This window comes from Primulina eburnea, chromosome 8 (assembly GCF_022965805.1).
Source record: "Primulina eburnea isolate SZY01 chromosome 8, ASM2296580v1, whole genome shotgun sequence".
Classification (NCBI taxonomy): domain Eukaryota; kingdom Viridiplantae; phylum Streptophyta; class Magnoliopsida; order Lamiales; family Gesneriaceae; genus Primulina; species Primulina eburnea.
The window spans coordinates 4857245-4874152 of NC_133108.1; the positions used below are offsets into that span (position 1 = coordinate 4857245).

Here is a 16908-nt window from a genome sequence, read left to right on the forward strand (position 1 = left end):
CACCTCCACCCACATTGGTGCTTTAATGTTAATGGGTGTTAATAACACCCATTAACATACCAATGTGGGTGCCCTAAGGGAGCAGAAAACATGTCAAAGAATACTAGTGAAATAGTGTCGTCGCGTGTTATTTTCACTCTTAACTTGTATTTGGATAATAATAATAACAATAAAAATAAAGAACATTAGGATTTTAACCGTATCTCGGTTTAAACATCTACGTCTACGATTACACCCAAGTTTCAAATAAATCCACTAAATTTCAAATGTTACAATCATGTAAGCATTTAGATGATATAATATAAAATAATTCATCTTTTATCATATGCCACTTTAATGATAATCATACGTTCAATAAAATTTATTTAGAAAGCATCACTCGATTTTGACACCACTCCATTCAAACTCACTTTCCATATTGTTCCTCGTTCTAACCGAGAACAGTGATTTCCTTTCCCGAGAAAGAATTCGCGAACCTCTGAATGGATGTGTACCACTAACAATTGAAAAACTCAAATTCAAAATGAAAAAGGTGTCTTGTTTCAACATCTTGTTGCAACAAAGAATGAACAATTTCTTTTTTACTCTTTAATTTCACGCAAAATCAAAATTACAACTTTACGTTTTGATCGAAATAGCTAGAGTAGAGTGTCAATAACCAACTGAAGAGGTTCGAAGTCACCATATGATATAAAAGTTAACCGATGTCGAGCGCTACAATCAAAAAGTTTCGAAGCATGAAAAAAGACTATTCAAGAATCATTTCAAATCAAATGTATGTAGTGTACTATTATTGTCTCAATTCCTTCAGATATGACCAAGACATTAAAAGTAAACACATATATGGCATAAAAAGTAAAAAGTAAAGTTACGACGGTGATGACATGTGTCAATATAAAATTCTTGTTCATTAAGGTTGCGTTTGATTTGAAAGATAGGATAAACTAATGATTAGTATGTAAATGATAAAGAAAATGATTGTGGTTTGATTGTAATATATGGTGTAAAATAATATTGTGTTTGGTAAGATTTTTAAGTGTAGGATAATTTTGAATTTTTTGATGAAAAGACAAAATTGCTCTTTCCCTTCTCGGCGGCGGCGGCGGCGGCGGCCGGCCGGACGAAAATGGTCGGCCGGAAACGGCCAGCGGGGGGCGGCCGGAAATTTCTGCCGGCGGTCGGCCGGCGGCGGCCGGAATTTCTGCCGGCGGTCGGCCGGCGCCGGTGGTCGGCCGGCGGTCGGCGGCGGTTGGTGGCGGGAAGTGGTGGTGAGTTTGAATTTAGGAGAAGGGTAAAATTGGAAAAATAAGATGAATTAAGAGTAGGATAAATAATCCTGGAGGTGAGGAGATATTATTTTAACCTACCTAATATAACTTAATCATTTATAGGAGGGATTGACTTGGTTAAATAATCATCCGTACCAAACGTCGGATAAAGTGGGATAAAATAATCTATCCACTTTATCATTCAAACCAAACAGACCCTAATATGATGAAAAGTCGAATAAAGTTTGACAAGGCTATTGGAGATTCCAGTATTTTGGTTGTTATTATTGTTTGAATCACGGATTAGACAGTTCAAACACTAAACCAAGCAACATTTTTAAATTTCCATTTGAAAAAAATGAAGTTTTACCGAATACTCAATTTGAATATTATTTGATTTTGATAATTCGATATGTATCATGGGAATTTTTTTATTTTTTATTTTTTATAATGGTTTATAACTTATAAACGTTACATATATATTATTATATTAAGCGAGCAACTTTTTTACAATATAACTAAAATTTCATAAATTATTTAAATTTTTCAATGAACATAAGATAAGCGATTAATGTAAGATTATATTTTAAATGATTTATTATCTTTTAAATTAATTTAAGTTTTTGCATATATAATATAAACACAAAAGTTCTTGTAAGACAGTCTCACGGATGAGTAGGTATTTTGTAAGACGGTATCACGAATCTTTATCTGTGAGACGGGTCAATCATACCGATATTCACAATAAAAAGTAATACTTTTTCATGGATGACCCAAATAAGATACCTATATCACAAAATACGACGCATTAGACCGTCTCACACAAGATTTTGCCCTCACAGATCAATTTTGTGAAACATATATTTTATTTAATTCATCAATTAAAAAGATTCTTTTTTATGTCAAAAACATTATTTTTATTGTAAATCATTTTGCCATCACAGATCAATTTTGTGATACATGTATTTTATTTAATTCATCAATTAAAAACATTCTTTTTTATGTCAAAAACACTATTTTTATTGTAAATATGGATCTAATTAACTCGTTCCTTTATGAATAAAAATTCATAATATCGTCTCATAAAAAATTTATATAGTATAAAAATATTTTATATTGCACACATCTTATAATTTATCAGACTCTGGTAGAAATAATTGGAGGGTGCTTTTAAGTTTTAACACAAATACAAACAAAAAATTGGCAGGAGATTGATTCATCTCCCATTTTAAAGGAAGATGAAAAACTTAGCAGGAGTGAAGTTCGTGGAAAAGATGGAATCCTTTTCAGTCCACTCTCTCTTACTTGCATTATTCCTTCTTTGTAAACCTAATTTCGTTCCAATGTTTTTCCTTTTTAAAAAAAATCGCCTTTCGCTTTGTATGTACTGACGTGAAATTGATTTCAGGTGATTTGCGAATCTCATTTTCGCAACAAGGGTTTTGTTCTGCTCCGTCAATCTTGGAATCTCAGCCACTCTACTGGAAAGTCACCAACCCCACACTTTCACCAGCTTATCTTCAAGGTGAGTCCCTTGTTTTTGTTGTTCATATATGCGGATGAATTTGTTAGACTTTGATTATCGTTTGTGTTGGTTTACAGAGTTACCAGGATTCACCCGCAGTGTGTACGCAAAGGACCATGCTCTGATCACTCCTGAAAGTCATGTGTTTAGCCCTTTGCCCGATTGGTATGATCAACTCGGTGATTTATTTAGTTTTCTCATTCACTGTATGAGCTTGATCTTTGATTTTTGGTTGGTTTCGCAGGATTAACACTTTGGGTGCTTATCTTATTGCTCCCCCCATGGGTTCACATTTTGTAATGTATTTGGCAAAGATGCAAGGTGTGATTTGTAAAGTTCTTTTACTCTATGGGTTGTGATAGTTTCAGCAAAATACTTTCTCTATTGATGCTTGGGAATCTTTGCAGATAATTCGAAATCAGGGCTACCTCCAAGTGATGTTGAGAGGTCAGCAAATCTTAGCTTATGTTAGTTTTTTGGTATATTACTTCAACTTTATTGAACGCTATTGTGTTGAAAATTCAGGTTCTTGTTTGTCCTTCAAGGTGTGGTTACTCTATGTGAAATGTCTGGCATAGATTACAAGCTAGAGGTTATGTAAAATTCAGCTCATCTACTTCCTTCCTGAGATGCTTCATAACCATTAGGATTATATGGTTAACACAATATAATAAACATATTGTGGTAATTATGTGTTATGGTTTCCTAAGAAACATCGGCCGATGTTATCTTGAAACTTGCAGGTGGATTCGTACGCCTATCTTCCTCCAAACTTAGAACATTCCTTGAAATCTGATAATTCTGCCACTCTTGTTGTATTCGAAAGAAGGTTTGTTTTAGTTAATTCTTTCACGTACCATATCGTTTTTTTGCTTCAATCTCCGACTTTGTTGGGAGAAAAAATGTTGTTACAAGAATTTATTTAAATAACTCTCATTACAACTTTATGTCCCATATGTTGTTCCTTTTATCTCAGGTATGCCTATTTGGAAAACCATATGTCCGAGCTGATTGTTGGTTCAACCGGTAAGCAGCCCATTCTTGAAACCCCAGGCGAGGTAGATTTATATCCAGACGACAAATGATCAGTTTTGATGCCACGTATCATAGTTTTGATCCCACTGTTATTTCTTCAGGTTTTTGAGCTGAGGAAACTTCTTCCGACCTCTTTGGCTTATGATTTCAACGTTCATGTAAGTTTTGACTGATTCAAATTTTTTTAATATGGTAAATTGCATTCAATTTTAAATTCAGCCAAATGATAATTGACCAATTAAAATAACTTTTCACGTCCTTGCATTTCCTGCCTGAAGTCTAATGTGTGAAATTTAAGAAAAAGGTGTTTGAAGTAATTTCACCTCTTAGATTAATAGATTTTGGTTTCTTCTACGCACGCCTCATTTTGGTCACGTTATTTTTCCTACTTGTATTTGTAATTCAATGCATGTTTTTGTTGTCATCTTTCTCCTCGTTTTCCATCTCGACTGTGTGCTTTATTGATATCTTTTGGTTGGTGTAGATCATGGATTTTCAACCAGGTGAATTCCTCAATGTAAAGGTATGGTGTTGATTTTGTCTGTAAATAACTAATGTTTAGTACTTTTTATGTTTCATTGGGTGTTTTGCATTTTGGCAGGAAGTTCACTATAATCAGCATGGTTTGCTGATTTTGGAGGGGCAAGGCATATACCGCTTAGGGAACAACTGGTGAGAACAAAGTTATATATATGTATGTATGTATGTATGTCTTTATTGTTTTGGGATAGAGTTGATAAAGTTTCATAATTCCAAAGCTGTATTATGTGTGACAGGTTTCCAGTTGAAGCGGGTGATGCAATTTGGATGGCTCCATTTGTGCCTCAGTGGTAAGTTGCGAACAAATATGATTAATGTAGGAACTTTATGATCTATCTCACTTCAATTTTATTATTAACCAATATCCAGGTATGGTGCTCTTGGCAAGACCAGGTCCCGCTATTTGCTGTACAAAGACGTCAATAGGAATCCATTACTGTAATATTTTGCTGTACAAAGACTTCAATGGGAACCCATTATTGTAATAATTGTCCTTATAATTGAAGATGCATGATTGCATGTGCATACACAAGTAAATGCATGTTAAACTGAAATTCTTGCGACACCAAGCGCATATAAATGGAAATTCATGAGCCACTGTCTAATTTGTTTGCCTTCAAGCTATGCAACTGCATGATGGTTAACACCCGCAGTTATCCCTTCTCGATTTTGCCATGGATGTATATTGATTTTTCTATTTTGCAACACTCCCTTTGTTTGACACTGACACAATAAAATATCAACCAGCGATTCAAGACTCTGGCATAAAGTGACGAGAGGGGAGGGCGTAGTTTGATAGTTCAAAAACATGATTCCAAACTGATGAAAACTTTCATGGATGAGCCAAATGATAAAGCGAAGCTGTCATGTCATATTTACAACAACAAGAAGTCGAAAATTATTGTTCTCTGTTCTTCCTCGAGTTGCATTGTTACAAAGAAGTTCATCCATGGTTGTGGCAGGGTCAAGATCACTACAACCCTAATGGTGCCATGGACTTTTAAGGCACACGATAGCACCTGGTGAGAAAACGCAACATCTCATTTTCTTTCAAAAATATATAAATGCTTTGTTGTTCGAGTTCTCCTTTCAATATACTTCTTAAAACCATCCAGTTTAATCATTGGAGTCACCCGGCCAGGCACCATTCCCTTCAGAATAGTTATCAAACCATCTCATACCAATTCCTTCATCTGGTGTGCTTCTAAATCCATTCTGGACAGTAGTCTTAATCGTTTGATGCTCTCTATTTTCTTTTGTTTTCTTTGCTTTATGATTCCATTGATTCAAAAGAAAGGATGATGAGGATAATATATCATACTAGTAACTAAAATTCTGACGAGTTTCCTGAAATGATATATAGGAGACATATACGGATTCATACCCAGTAATCAGTAAAACGTCCACGAGGGGTACAATATCCAACTCCAATGCATGTTGTTGGTTAAGTATGTGTGTAACCCCAAAATGACCATTTGCTGACCCACAGGAGTAACATGGAAAAAGAACCATCAACATGAGCAAACCCAGTTTCAACAGCAATGAAACATCGAAAATCGTTACAAGAAATCACTGGTTCACATATTTCCTACCATTTCATAAAAACGAATCGAGTCTTCCCCGAGAAGCTGGAATTTGGATCAGCTGTACAACCCACGAGCCCCGGCTGAAATTTTTCTCCATTGATCTCCAGATCCTCTAGGTTGGACTTATCTTAAATTTAAAAATTAAAACCAAAATCCAACCCAAGCTTTGTATGAAAATTGGCAAAAACTTGTGTGAGACGGTCTCACGAGTCGTATTTTGTGAGACGGATCTCTTATTTAGGTCATCCATGAAAAATATTACTTTTTATGTTAAGAGTATTACTTTTTATTGTGAATATCGGTAGGATTGACCCGTCTAACATATAAAGATTCGTGAGACCGTCTCACAAAAGACCTACTCATAAAAATTTATACAATGTCAGAAAGACAGAAGTTACATATTTTAAGTAAAAACCGAAAAATGAGGTGAAGAAGAGCGAGTCGCATATTAACCCTTTCCATTGCGTGAACTTTGTGGGAAGTGAGCGAAGTATGCATAGTTTATATAATTTAGACACCCTGTGATAGTTGTTGTCTTCCCATCTCTCATTTGTTGACTTCTATATAGATACTAAACGTCTATTGTCATAAGATTCATCTTATGCTTTCATTACAATTCGAGATATTATTAATATATATCTTTTATGATTATATTATTATTAAGAATCTTTATAATAAAGACAAAAAATGGTTTCTTTATCTGCTATTAAAATTATAATTAAGTCATAGTTATTCAAAAGATTATTAGTTTGGGCAGGGCCAAAGGAAATGTAGCAGACAAGACAAAATAATAACAAATGAAAAATGCTAATATGCCGGTTATATTAAAAGATACACACACGTTGTTTATATGTAATATTTCATATTTCTCGAATCCATAGTGAATCGTTGCGAGTCAATCCACACCACAGGCGGCACACGCACGCCGCCACGCTAAGGGACCGGTCGTCCAGCCTCTTGAGTATTTCGATCAGCACGTCCATGTTGTCATTGATGCAGAACTCCACCCTTTTCTCCACCTTGTCCTCCGCCTTGTCCCCTACTTCATGAACTTGCACCATCTACGTTTCTTGAATACATAAATCTGTACAAGAGTGGAGATGCTCGGGTTCCCAGTGATATCTGTTATTTATTTACGTGCAGGCAGGGGCGGAGCCAAGAATATGATGTTCTTCGAGTTAGAATTTTAAACTCTAATCAGGGAGTAGCCAAGAAATAATTTGAGACTGGGCTGAATGCTAGTTGCGACGGACGATATCTAAGTCTTCCAAACACCGTCGCCGATTTAGATCGACGACGGTTTTGATTAAACCGTCGCCACTTGGCGACGGTTTTTACGTAACCGTCGCTATATAGCGACGAATGTAGTAAAACCGTCGCTAATCCATCCGTTTTTTTTGTAGTATTGGCTATGGGTTAAAATTTTTAATAAATTCAAAAATTTTAGCGACAGATGTAGTAAAACCGTCGCTAGTCCATCCATATTTTTTAGTAGGTCCAAAAATCTAGCCTAGACTGGAGCCCACCTCAGCTTTTGGGGTGGCTCCGTCCGTGACTCTAACGTATTTTAATATTTTAAATTGATCTATCCGAACTAATATCAAATTTATTTAAAATCATAAAATAATTTATATATAAATTTTTGTAAAAAAATTTAGACCACTCGGACTAAAGCTCGAGTACAGCTTGCTGTACCTCCGCCCCTGCGTGCAGGAGAAATGAAAGATGATGAAGAGTATTTATACTTGGTTAAGAAGAAATAAGAACCTTGATCGAATATCTCTGTGCATAATAATATTTACAGTAACATCATAACAACTGCGTCTAAGTGTGTGAGAGAGAAGAGGGTATCGAAGGAAGTAGGGAAGAGGCCAACGAGGAAGATGACAGTGGAAGCACTGGAACCCATACAAATAATAATGTCATTCAATAATATTGTTTTGTTGTTTTGCTCATGTGTTTTATATGTATCTATCTATACATACACACTTGTTGTGTATATAAACTATAAAGAGTACCGTTAGTGTGTGTAAAAAGTAAACGTTGTGTGTGCGTTTTGAGGCCTGTATTCGTTTGACCATTGGCTGATTTCACAAAGAAGCTATCAAAGAAGTCTACTTACTTTTTTTTTTTTTTTTTGTGTGGTATAAACATTAATATATTAAGAATTTTTACAGATTCCATTCGAACAATTCTATTTATACGAATCCACACCATCACTATGATTTATGTAATTTACACGTTTATCAAATCGGGCCAAAATAAAAAAAAAAGTTTTTATATTTGTAATATATCTATATCATACATAAAAGTTGATGTATTCAATTATCCGATTTTATAACATCAATTAGTTTTTTCGAAAATATAATATTCGTTTAGGTGAATAAATTTTTCATAACAAAAAAGATGAAACAAAGACGTTTAATCTCGCGCCAAAAGCTGGATTGAAAATTCTAATTTTATAATGATATTACCAAAAAAAGGAGGTTATGTTAATTATAAATTTTCTTCCCCTAATTACATAAAATGTTGAGATTTTTTTTTTGAAAAAGAGAGGGAAATAAAACAGTGCGCTGTAGTTTGTCAGAAAGTGAATGTTTTGTATTGTGTGGAGGTTTGTCGTTCGATTTTGATTCGTGAAGATGGAAGCTTACAAGTAGATACTGACCCGTAAAGCAGATACAAGGTGATTGAAATGTATTATTTAAATGGCAAAGACAGAAGACCAAGTTTGTTCTTAGACATTAGTGGAGGATTAGAACAAGGAGAGGTGAATTGTTGCATCATTGAGTCTCATCAAATGTTGTCGTTACAAGCTACTCTACGTACAATTCGAAGGGATCATCTGTCGTCCGTGCATATAGAAAAATTAAGGACCTATTAAAATTTAGTGAACTTCAAAGATTCAATTAGTGTTGCGTAGTTTAACAACTCCACAAAGCCAAACAAACTGTCCTGTCATAAATAATATGTTTGCGGCGTTGTGTGAGTTCATGAATATAACTTAAACATTCCTTGGAAACGATCATTGAAGATTTAAAAGTAATTATTTGCAACAAGAAATCGGTATTGTGTACCAGAAAGACCAAACACTTTCTGAACTTATGAACAGCTGCTAGCTTATTTGATCATTAGCCAGACGAAACCTTCTAGAGATAAGTTGGCAGGGTTTGGTTGGTCTCTCACACTTGGAAACCGTCTCGCCTCAAGGTGGCCAAACTTTGGCATTGAACAAGTGGAGATACCAATTACGGTATTGTGTACTAGAATTTTTAGATAAGTTTTGTTATGCTTTCTTATAGTCATTTGATTTCAGGATTTACACACCAATACATGTGCTGCTTTTCCCACCTAACGGAAGTGGCTAATAAATTAGTTGTTAAACCACAAATTTTGATTTGACAGTAGGAATAACACGAAGGATACATAATAGTTTTTTGACACTATACCATATCAAGAAAGTCAAGGAGAGAACTTTTATTTACCAAGTTCAAAGGTTCGCCGTCCTTATTCGTAGATTTGAAGGAGCAAGCTTGGACTCAAATGGAGTCCTTGGCGGAAGATCTTTAATTACTTCCCACTTCTCACGAGAAAGCATTCTGACTGGTTCCCTGACCAGGAGGGCCATTCTTCATCTTTCGCTCGAGTCTTTCCTGGCCGTGGACTCATCATACTGCAGGCAGAAAAATATATATATTGCTTGCATTTATTCAAAACATTTCATATGGACAGCACAGGGAACAGAGAAAATCAACAAAGAAGTATATTATTCCCATACAACTACTGGTAAAAATGTCATGTAAATAATACTTTTGGAAGATTACAAATTGAAACCTCTATGGGTTTACTTAAACAAACATAGAGAATTCCAGATAAATTCAAATGACAATCTATTAAGCCTCAAAATCGATAAAATCAAGCGCTAACATTTATATTAGATAATAAAATTATGAACTCAAAGGTAAGAACACTATTGGATAAATTCGCTTGTAAATTTTAAAATGTTTTGATTCATCATATTGATTGTTTAGCAAGTAGCATTTGTTCCAATTGGTAAGATCAACTCCCTCAACTGCAATTAGAATGAATTTCTAAACTTTTGGGTCGAATTGACCAATTCTCAGGGCATGTATAAATTTTCTCAACGATCAACAATTCTCAATTTAAATCATAAGGAGCTTTGCGAATAGTGCAGTTCCCACTACCGTGAGTATCATTGGCATGGTTGGTTTGTCAAGATAAGATCTTGACTCGGGAACTTCCACAAAAAGCATGTTTTCTTTGGACTTCTTGTTTTTTGTTCTTCCGTGTCTCAGCAACCTTCATCTTCAAGGTATTACCGGGCCTATCACGGGGCATCTTATGCAGTTGTCTACAAAATTTAGGCAATATCCGGTCGATTCCACGCATTTTTTAACCTGCGGTCTCGTATATCCCTTGCTTGCCATCATCAACCAAGCATTTGAATGTCGATAAGAGAAATAGGCAAGTCCAAGTGATGCATAAATGTACACCATATGCATAATACATACTCAATAAAATTTCAGATATCGTGTTTTAAAATTTGGTTGCATTGCCTATAAAATTATGCCTTTGAAAACATTACTGATACAACCGTGTCCTAGCTGCATAGATTCCTATAGTTTCTGAGAATGCTGCACATATTCTGATACATACCTTGTTCGAGCAGCCGTGTTGATGCCATAGCAACATTTCATCGAACATGTAGAGTGCAAAATGATAGATTCTTAGATCACCCAGTAAACAGAAGAGCTAGATCGCATTGAATAAATTTTGAAATAGTTACCTATACCTATTGGCAGCTTATATTCCAAAGAAAAGACACACTAAGGAACGACAAAAATAATTATTATTATCAATACTCAATGTCGCGGAAGCTGAAAAAGTGCGCTTCGTCGAATGGATATAGGAATTGTTTTTACTTTATTGGTAAAATAAGCTTGAAGAACCCTAGAAAACATTTGCAGAATGAAATAAATTTATTTTAATTACTGCGATAATTCATAACCCTCAAATTTTAGATCTTCACTCGATTTCATCACAATATTCTTTCCTTTCCCAACACAAAACCAAGTCTATCTAGGTATTTCTATATCTGTACGCTAATTTCTGGAAGGTTCGAGAGGTCGGCAACTTCCTTGAAGAATCGATAGTTATGGATATATGGGAGGTCTGTGGAGATAAGCTCCCAGCGAATCTAAGTAAACGAGATCCAAAATGAGATACTGACAGCGGGTCGAGCCTATCTCTCTGAGTATCAACAACATATGTACGTAATTGACAGTTGGACTAGTCTTGAAATTGAATGAAGAAGGTGAAAAGAAAAGGAGCGGTGGAGTTAAGGGAGTTATTTGGGTTTCGATTCCGATTAACGTGAAGAAGACGATAAAAAATATCAAGGAATTCACTGGGAAGAATCACAGCGAAGGTGATATTCAATGCTCAAGGAATGCTCCATGCACGGATCCCAACGAGACTACGCCTACTTCTTGGTCATTTTCTGTCGCTTTTTTTCCATCAGCTTTCTTTTATTTCGCTCGTGGTATTTCATGTTGACGCCACTTCTGATCTTTCTTGACAATTAGAGCCGAAATCTAACTTTTGTTCAGCTGTTTCATCGCTACAAATCAATGGTGCTATGAATTTTGGAGTTTTATAGATTGAATATCAGTTAGAGTTGTTGGTGCACCATTATTTGAGTTTGCTGGGGGACTCATATTTCTCTTCCAGTTTGGTCGTCCTGGATTTTTTATTTTTTATTTTTTATATGCAGAGTCTTAGCATCAGCGGGCGAAAGCAATGACATTCCTTGTTAGCTACCTCATATTATGTTTAGACTGATTTTTTTTTTTCAAGATATGTTTAGACTGATTTTAGCAGTACCTTTATAATTGCTACACTGATATGTTGGGACCTGGTTTATAACTGGAATCGCATGCCAAATTTTCCTCTGCTTTCATTCCCTGATTATGTGACTAGAATGTAACTAAGCTTCAAAAGTGTTGTTAATTTACAAGTTTCATGGTGGAAATGCAAATTGTTTTGTTGATTGAACAGTATATCGTGCTTATGTTCGATTGTATGAAGTCTTCTGAACAATCTGATGAGTGTTCTGTAAACTTCAACAGATGCATTCATGAAGTAAAAAGAGAACATATAGGAGAAAAGTGGTACTATTTACCTAGTGATTTTATTTCCTTTCATACTGTACTTCCATTTGAATAATCTTTTCATACAACACTATTAAGATAAGATTTTTTCAACCTTGAAAAAGTGTTTTGAACCACATTGTGTTTCTGTGGCAGGAGTGAATTTGTAATTATGCTTAATAAAGGTTCAAATTTGGACAATATAAGAGATAATTAATTGAGTTATAGAAAATATAATAAGGAGACTAGTTATTGGCAAATAAGTTTGATAGCCTTGATTGTCTTACTATATGAACTCCAACCAAATCAATGACATTCGTCACCGTTAAGTTTGGCGTTCTGTTTTTCGTACCAAACAATGCACTTTATTTTACCAAATTTTCCTGCTACTTTTTAGTAATTTTTCCATCATTATATTTGCAGTCAGCTCTTGCCTCTTTTTTTCCATAAGGTTATGGAAGGAAACAGTTCAAATTTATTTTCATTATTGATACTAAATGTAATTCAAATTCATGTGCCCATCTTAATCCGTGATTTATACTTAAAAACAAGAATCTTTGTCATGTACAATGTTTCTTATGCGAATTTGTTTGACTTGTTTGTTTCAACAATGTTTAATCTCTGAGAAAAGGTAAGAGAATTTGTTATAGCGACTGTTTTGTAATAAAGAAAAGGAAGTTTTATTTGATGGCCCTGTTAATATTTTCATTGATTTAACTTCATGTTTGAATTGCTTTTTATCTGGTTGTTGCCACACAGAGTACTCATATTGGCTGTATTGACTTCTTGAAGTTTTTAGCTTGTTATCATGCTAAAATTTCACTGAAATTTATTCCTCAAGCTGGCTATGACTTGGTTTGTGTTACCATCTTGTACATTTCAGAATCTATATAAGGAGCCTGGAGAATCAAAAGCGGAGTCCAGGCACCCAATCACTTGCGAGAAAAGGAAGTCAAGGAAATTACTCATCACAATACACATTCCGTAGTGAGCCTATCTTTGAGACTAGCGGCTATGCATAACATCACTCAATATGTACCTGTTGAAATGGACATGGAAACATAACTGGGATTTCCACCATGCACAAGCAGTGACATCAGGATCCATTTGCCTCTTTTGCAACAAACTCAAGCAGTTATTAGACCTGTGGATATGATGGGACCTGCAGTAGCCCATGTTTACCAGCAGCCACGGCATGCGCAATTGAGCTGGAGTAACTTCTGTTAAATAAGAAACATCTGTTTCGAAAGGGTAATGAATACTATTCCTCAATTCTTTGTTGGCTTTCATATAGAGCGACAACATAAAAAAGACTAAAAAATGCTAAAACCCAGTGTAAATTCATAACTGGGTTATACATTATTGTGGACTTTCTCCTGAGCAGTGACAGTATTTAAGTTAATTGAGGCAAGGATGAGCAAGCCATCTGTTTCTTGCTTCTTATTGATTTGCATTTCTCTTTGACATATGGAGAACACTTCATGGGTTTCAGCTCTATCTTTCTTAGGTCTCTAGAGAATTATATTCTTGCTTTCTTTGAAATTCAAGAGGTGTTCTAGGTAGATCTTCACATGAGAATTTTAGGCTTTTTTTTGGATCTGCCACTATTTGTAGGCTTTGTCTTTCTTCTACTATATGTTTGTAAAGGGAATTTTTGACTAGCAAGAAGCCAAGAAGGGGTATCCAACATTAGGTTTCTCTTTATGGAATATATAGTTGAGCAAAGGATGTTATATTTTCCAAAGAAATTAGTCTTTGTGCGTATTTGTTTTTATGCTCTCTTTCATTTTTCCCTTCTGTGGTATATTTGCTTGAAGTTGAAGATTTTTTTAATAAATATAAGGATAGAATATATGACTGGCTCATGATCCTAACACTTGATAATAATGATATTATATAGTAGGAAGTGTAAAAGATCTCTGACGAAGTGCCAATTACAGAAATTATACGCAAAGCCCAAAACTCAACCACAAGAAAAGGTCTTGTGTTTGAAGTTCTCTTTTACATGCCAAGTTAAGTGATACCTAAAACAACACAAGTATCTTAGCTTATAAGCTAGCATGATGCAATTGTAAGTTCAATCTCCTAAGCCAAACAGAATGGAGAATCATATGAAAAAGATCAAATCTTTGAGGATCCCCATTCATAACAAAATGCCTTTGCACTTGCTTGACCCTCTTGTGCATTTTTGAGTACTTAGCCTTAGAAATATTTAGCAATATCTTCTTGATATTAGGTATGTCCTCTACTGCCACCACTACCGAAAACTTGTTCCAATTAAGCACATCACTGAAAGGTGGTACATAGCCATCTGATATCAAAACAGGCACACATTCTGCGTATATGGCTTCCACCACTCGTGGGCTGGCAACCTCGTAACCACTTGGGCACAGGCAAAACTTGCTTTTCTTTAGCATTGATTCATAAGTAAGGTTTGAGGGTAGTTTTTCGTAAACAAGTACATCTGGATCTTTTCCTTTCCATTGTTCTAGTAATCTGTGCCTTATGTTTCCATGTAAGCCTCCTGCAAAAAAGGCTAGAATTGATCTTTGTGAAGGCGTGAAGCCACCTAGAAGCCCTGTAAGTTCACCTGTTTTCAGATTGATCTCAGGTAATGATGCATCTTTTAGAGGATTGAAGCCTTCAGAAGTATTGGCGTTGCATAAAACTCTGATGGAGTTGTTGAATAGCAGTGGAACATACGAGCTTGAGTACGGACCCTACATTGAAAAAATATAGAAATAATAAATAAGAATTCGTAAGAACTGAAACATGTCTCAGGTGTGGCGGTACTCTTTAATCTATTTGCAGTTGTTTCAATTCTAACATTCTAAATGAAAAATATTGCATATTGTATCTCGAATCCAGTAATTTAATATGGCCTGTAATAATGTTCTCTCACATTTTTCAAAAAGAAAGGGTGTTGTATGCTGATGAAGGTTTGATGCCAAGTCTCTGTTTAGGCATCGATGGTGTTTGGAAAAAAAGAAAGAAAGAAAAAAACATGTCTACACATACCCAATCATGGCATGAAAGCATGAAATGATCGGCACCAAGGCTTGTATTCCAATAGGGATGCTTATGAGAAATTGTTTGTACATAATCAGCAATGGTGTTTCCAATTGCGTGCATGTCCATGGCTCCAGGTTCGTATAGATATTGAACCATTACCACGACACTAAATGGCATGAAATATACACTGGCTTCTTTTGGATCTTTGGTTCTAAAATGATTTCCCTTTTCCATTTGGTTGATGAATCTTCCTTCTGTTGAATATATGCTTCTGCATGGACCATTGTGGAAGATTGGCGCTTCTCCTTCTTCGTAGACGTAAACCTTGAAAACCCTTTCCATTTCCTGATAGCTCCTGCAACCAAGAAAAGTATGAACATGATCTTGCCTCTTAGGTGATCAAGAACCAGATGATCAGAAATTCAGAATATGTTATTAATCTATACCGATAAAACACGTTGGCCTTTCGGTAGATAGGGCCATAAGGTATATAATTGTTCTTTTGGTCATGATTAGGTGAAGAGATATTGAAAGTTCTAAGTTCTCTAGCCGCTTCTCTAACTGAAAATCGAGCTTTGGCTAAAACGGCTTCCACCCTCTCTGATCTTGATAAGTACTCCGGCTTCACGAACACTCGTTTCTCCTTTCTCTAATATTTTTTTTGCAGAAACATAAATAACCATATTCCAAACCAAGTTTTATTGAAAATTCAGAAATAAAGAAAAACTATTACTGGTTTGTGATGCAAAGAAGCACTCCAGACCAGGTAATCTGATATACTGAAATTGTTTTTGTGATCTTCCTTCAAAAAACCAATAGACTCGCATATCCATGAAGAGGGGAAATTTTTAATATCAGGATATAAATTAGTGCAAGTAATGAGAAACAAAGGAGTAAATACTGTAAGTATGAAAACTACTAAGATGGAAGAAGGGGAGAAGGAAATATATGAAGAGCCATGCAATTTCATGGTGGTTAATTAACTGTTCTTTTCTTGTCTCTTGCAAATGGCCGCAACAGAAGAAGACTACATAATAATACTCATTACAATACATTAAGTAAAGTTTATTCTTTGCTGCATAACAGTAATATACTCTTCAAATGGCCAAAAGGGCAGCTTTTTCAATTTTTTTCCAACTCATGGGGATCTTCAACTTGCCATGCATGCACAAGCTTCCTTTAATCTCAAGCCTCTTCTTAATTACTCCACAACAAAGGGCTCATGATCCGATCAATTATCTAATTATAATTTCTTCCATTGCAATATTTTTCTACTTTTTTTTCTATTGCTACAAGAACTGGAATTTAGAAGCAGATGGCTAACCGGTTACTTATTAGTTAATGATCTGAAAATTTCTAATTTAGTTCAAGAAATTTACATTTAATGATAAAATAATCATATTCTTGTAATAAGGTAGATTGTATATTTTCCATATATACCTGTAAAGGGTTGAAATCTTTTGTTAGATTTCATGTGCAAGTGTCTCGATATGTCAAAGGGAAGTTAATGGTCATCGATCGATCCAAGATTAATGTACGATACAAGCTTGAGATTGATCTCTACAAGTCAAGTTAGATTATTTAAAAAAAGAGGCACATATCTATATGTGAACTGGTGGGGATTGATATTTAGATTAAATTTTTTTAAACAAAACTCATAAACACATAAAGAAAATGACAAACACTTGTGTGAGACGATCTCACGGGTCATATTTTGTGAGACAGATCTTTTATTTGGGTCATCCATGAAAAAGTATAACTTTTTATACTAA

General features: G+C 35.1%; 2 protein-coding genes across 3 annotated transcripts; one reads left to right on the forward strand and one right to left on the reverse strand.

The window, feature by feature from the left end:
* Nucleotides 1-2432: 2432 nt before the first annotated feature.
* LOC140838604 ((S)-ureidoglycine aminohydrolase) lies at nucleotides 2433-4973 on the forward strand. 2 transcript variants are annotated; one of them, XM_073205040.1, is made up of 14 exons: nucleotides 2433-2591; nucleotides 2677-2793; nucleotides 2871-2958; nucleotides 3038-3114; nucleotides 3201-3240; nucleotides 3319-3385; nucleotides 3537-3622; nucleotides 3770-3851; nucleotides 3930-3986; nucleotides 4313-4351; nucleotides 4430-4500; nucleotides 4605-4658; nucleotides 4738-4793; nucleotides 4837-4973. In XM_073205040.1, the coding sequence occupies exons 1-14, from the start codon at nucleotides 2507-2509 to the stop codon at nucleotides 4851-4853; spliced, it is 936 nt and encodes a 311-aa protein (XP_073061141.1). In that variant the 5' UTR covers nucleotides 2433-2506; the 3' UTR covers nucleotides 4854-4973. The 2 variants fall into 2 exon arrangements, with proteins under 2 accessions (XP_073061141.1, XP_073061140.1); XM_073205039.1 differs by having other exon boundaries at nucleotides 4738-4973.
* Nucleotides 4974-14162: 9189 nt separating this feature from the next.
* LOC140838602 (probable glycosyltransferase At5g03795) lies at nucleotides 14163-16262 on the reverse strand. The gene is made up of 4 exons (XM_073205038.1): nucleotides 15870-16262; nucleotides 15583-15785; nucleotides 15143-15491; nucleotides 14163-14844 (listed from the first exon to the last, which is right to left on the reverse strand). Exons 1-4 carry the CDS (start codon nucleotides 16104-16106, stop codon nucleotides 14173-14175), a joined length of 1461 nt encoding a protein of 486 aa, XP_073061139.1. The 5' UTR covers nucleotides 16107-16262; the 3' UTR covers nucleotides 14163-14172.
* Nucleotides 16263-16908: the final 646 nt, after the last annotated feature.

Coding starts and splice junctions, on each gene's coding strand:
- LOC140838604 (XM_073205039.1), top strand. CDS start 2,507: ATGAAAAACTTAGCAGGAGTGAAGTTCGTGGAAAAGATGGAATCCTTT. Junction 3,115..3,200: donor GTATTTGGCAAAGATGCAAG/GTGTGATTTGTA, acceptor GAATCTTTGCAG/ATAATTCGAAATCAGGGCTA. Junction 4,352..4,429: donor GTGAATTCCTCAATGTAAAG/GTATGGTGTTGA, acceptor GCATTTTGGCAG/GAAGTTCACTATAATCAGCA.
- LOC140838602 (XM_073205038.1), bottom strand. CDS start 16,106: ATGAAATTGCATGGCTCTTCATATATTTCCTTCTCCCCTTCTTCCATC. Junction 15,786..15,869: donor CTTCTTTGCATCACAAACCA/GTAATAGTTTTT, acceptor AAAAAATATTAG/AGAAAGGAGAAACGAGTGTT. Junction 14,845..15,142: donor TGCTTTCATGCCATGATTGG/GTATGTGTAGAC, acceptor TTTTCAATGTAG/GGTCCGTACTCAAGCTCGTA.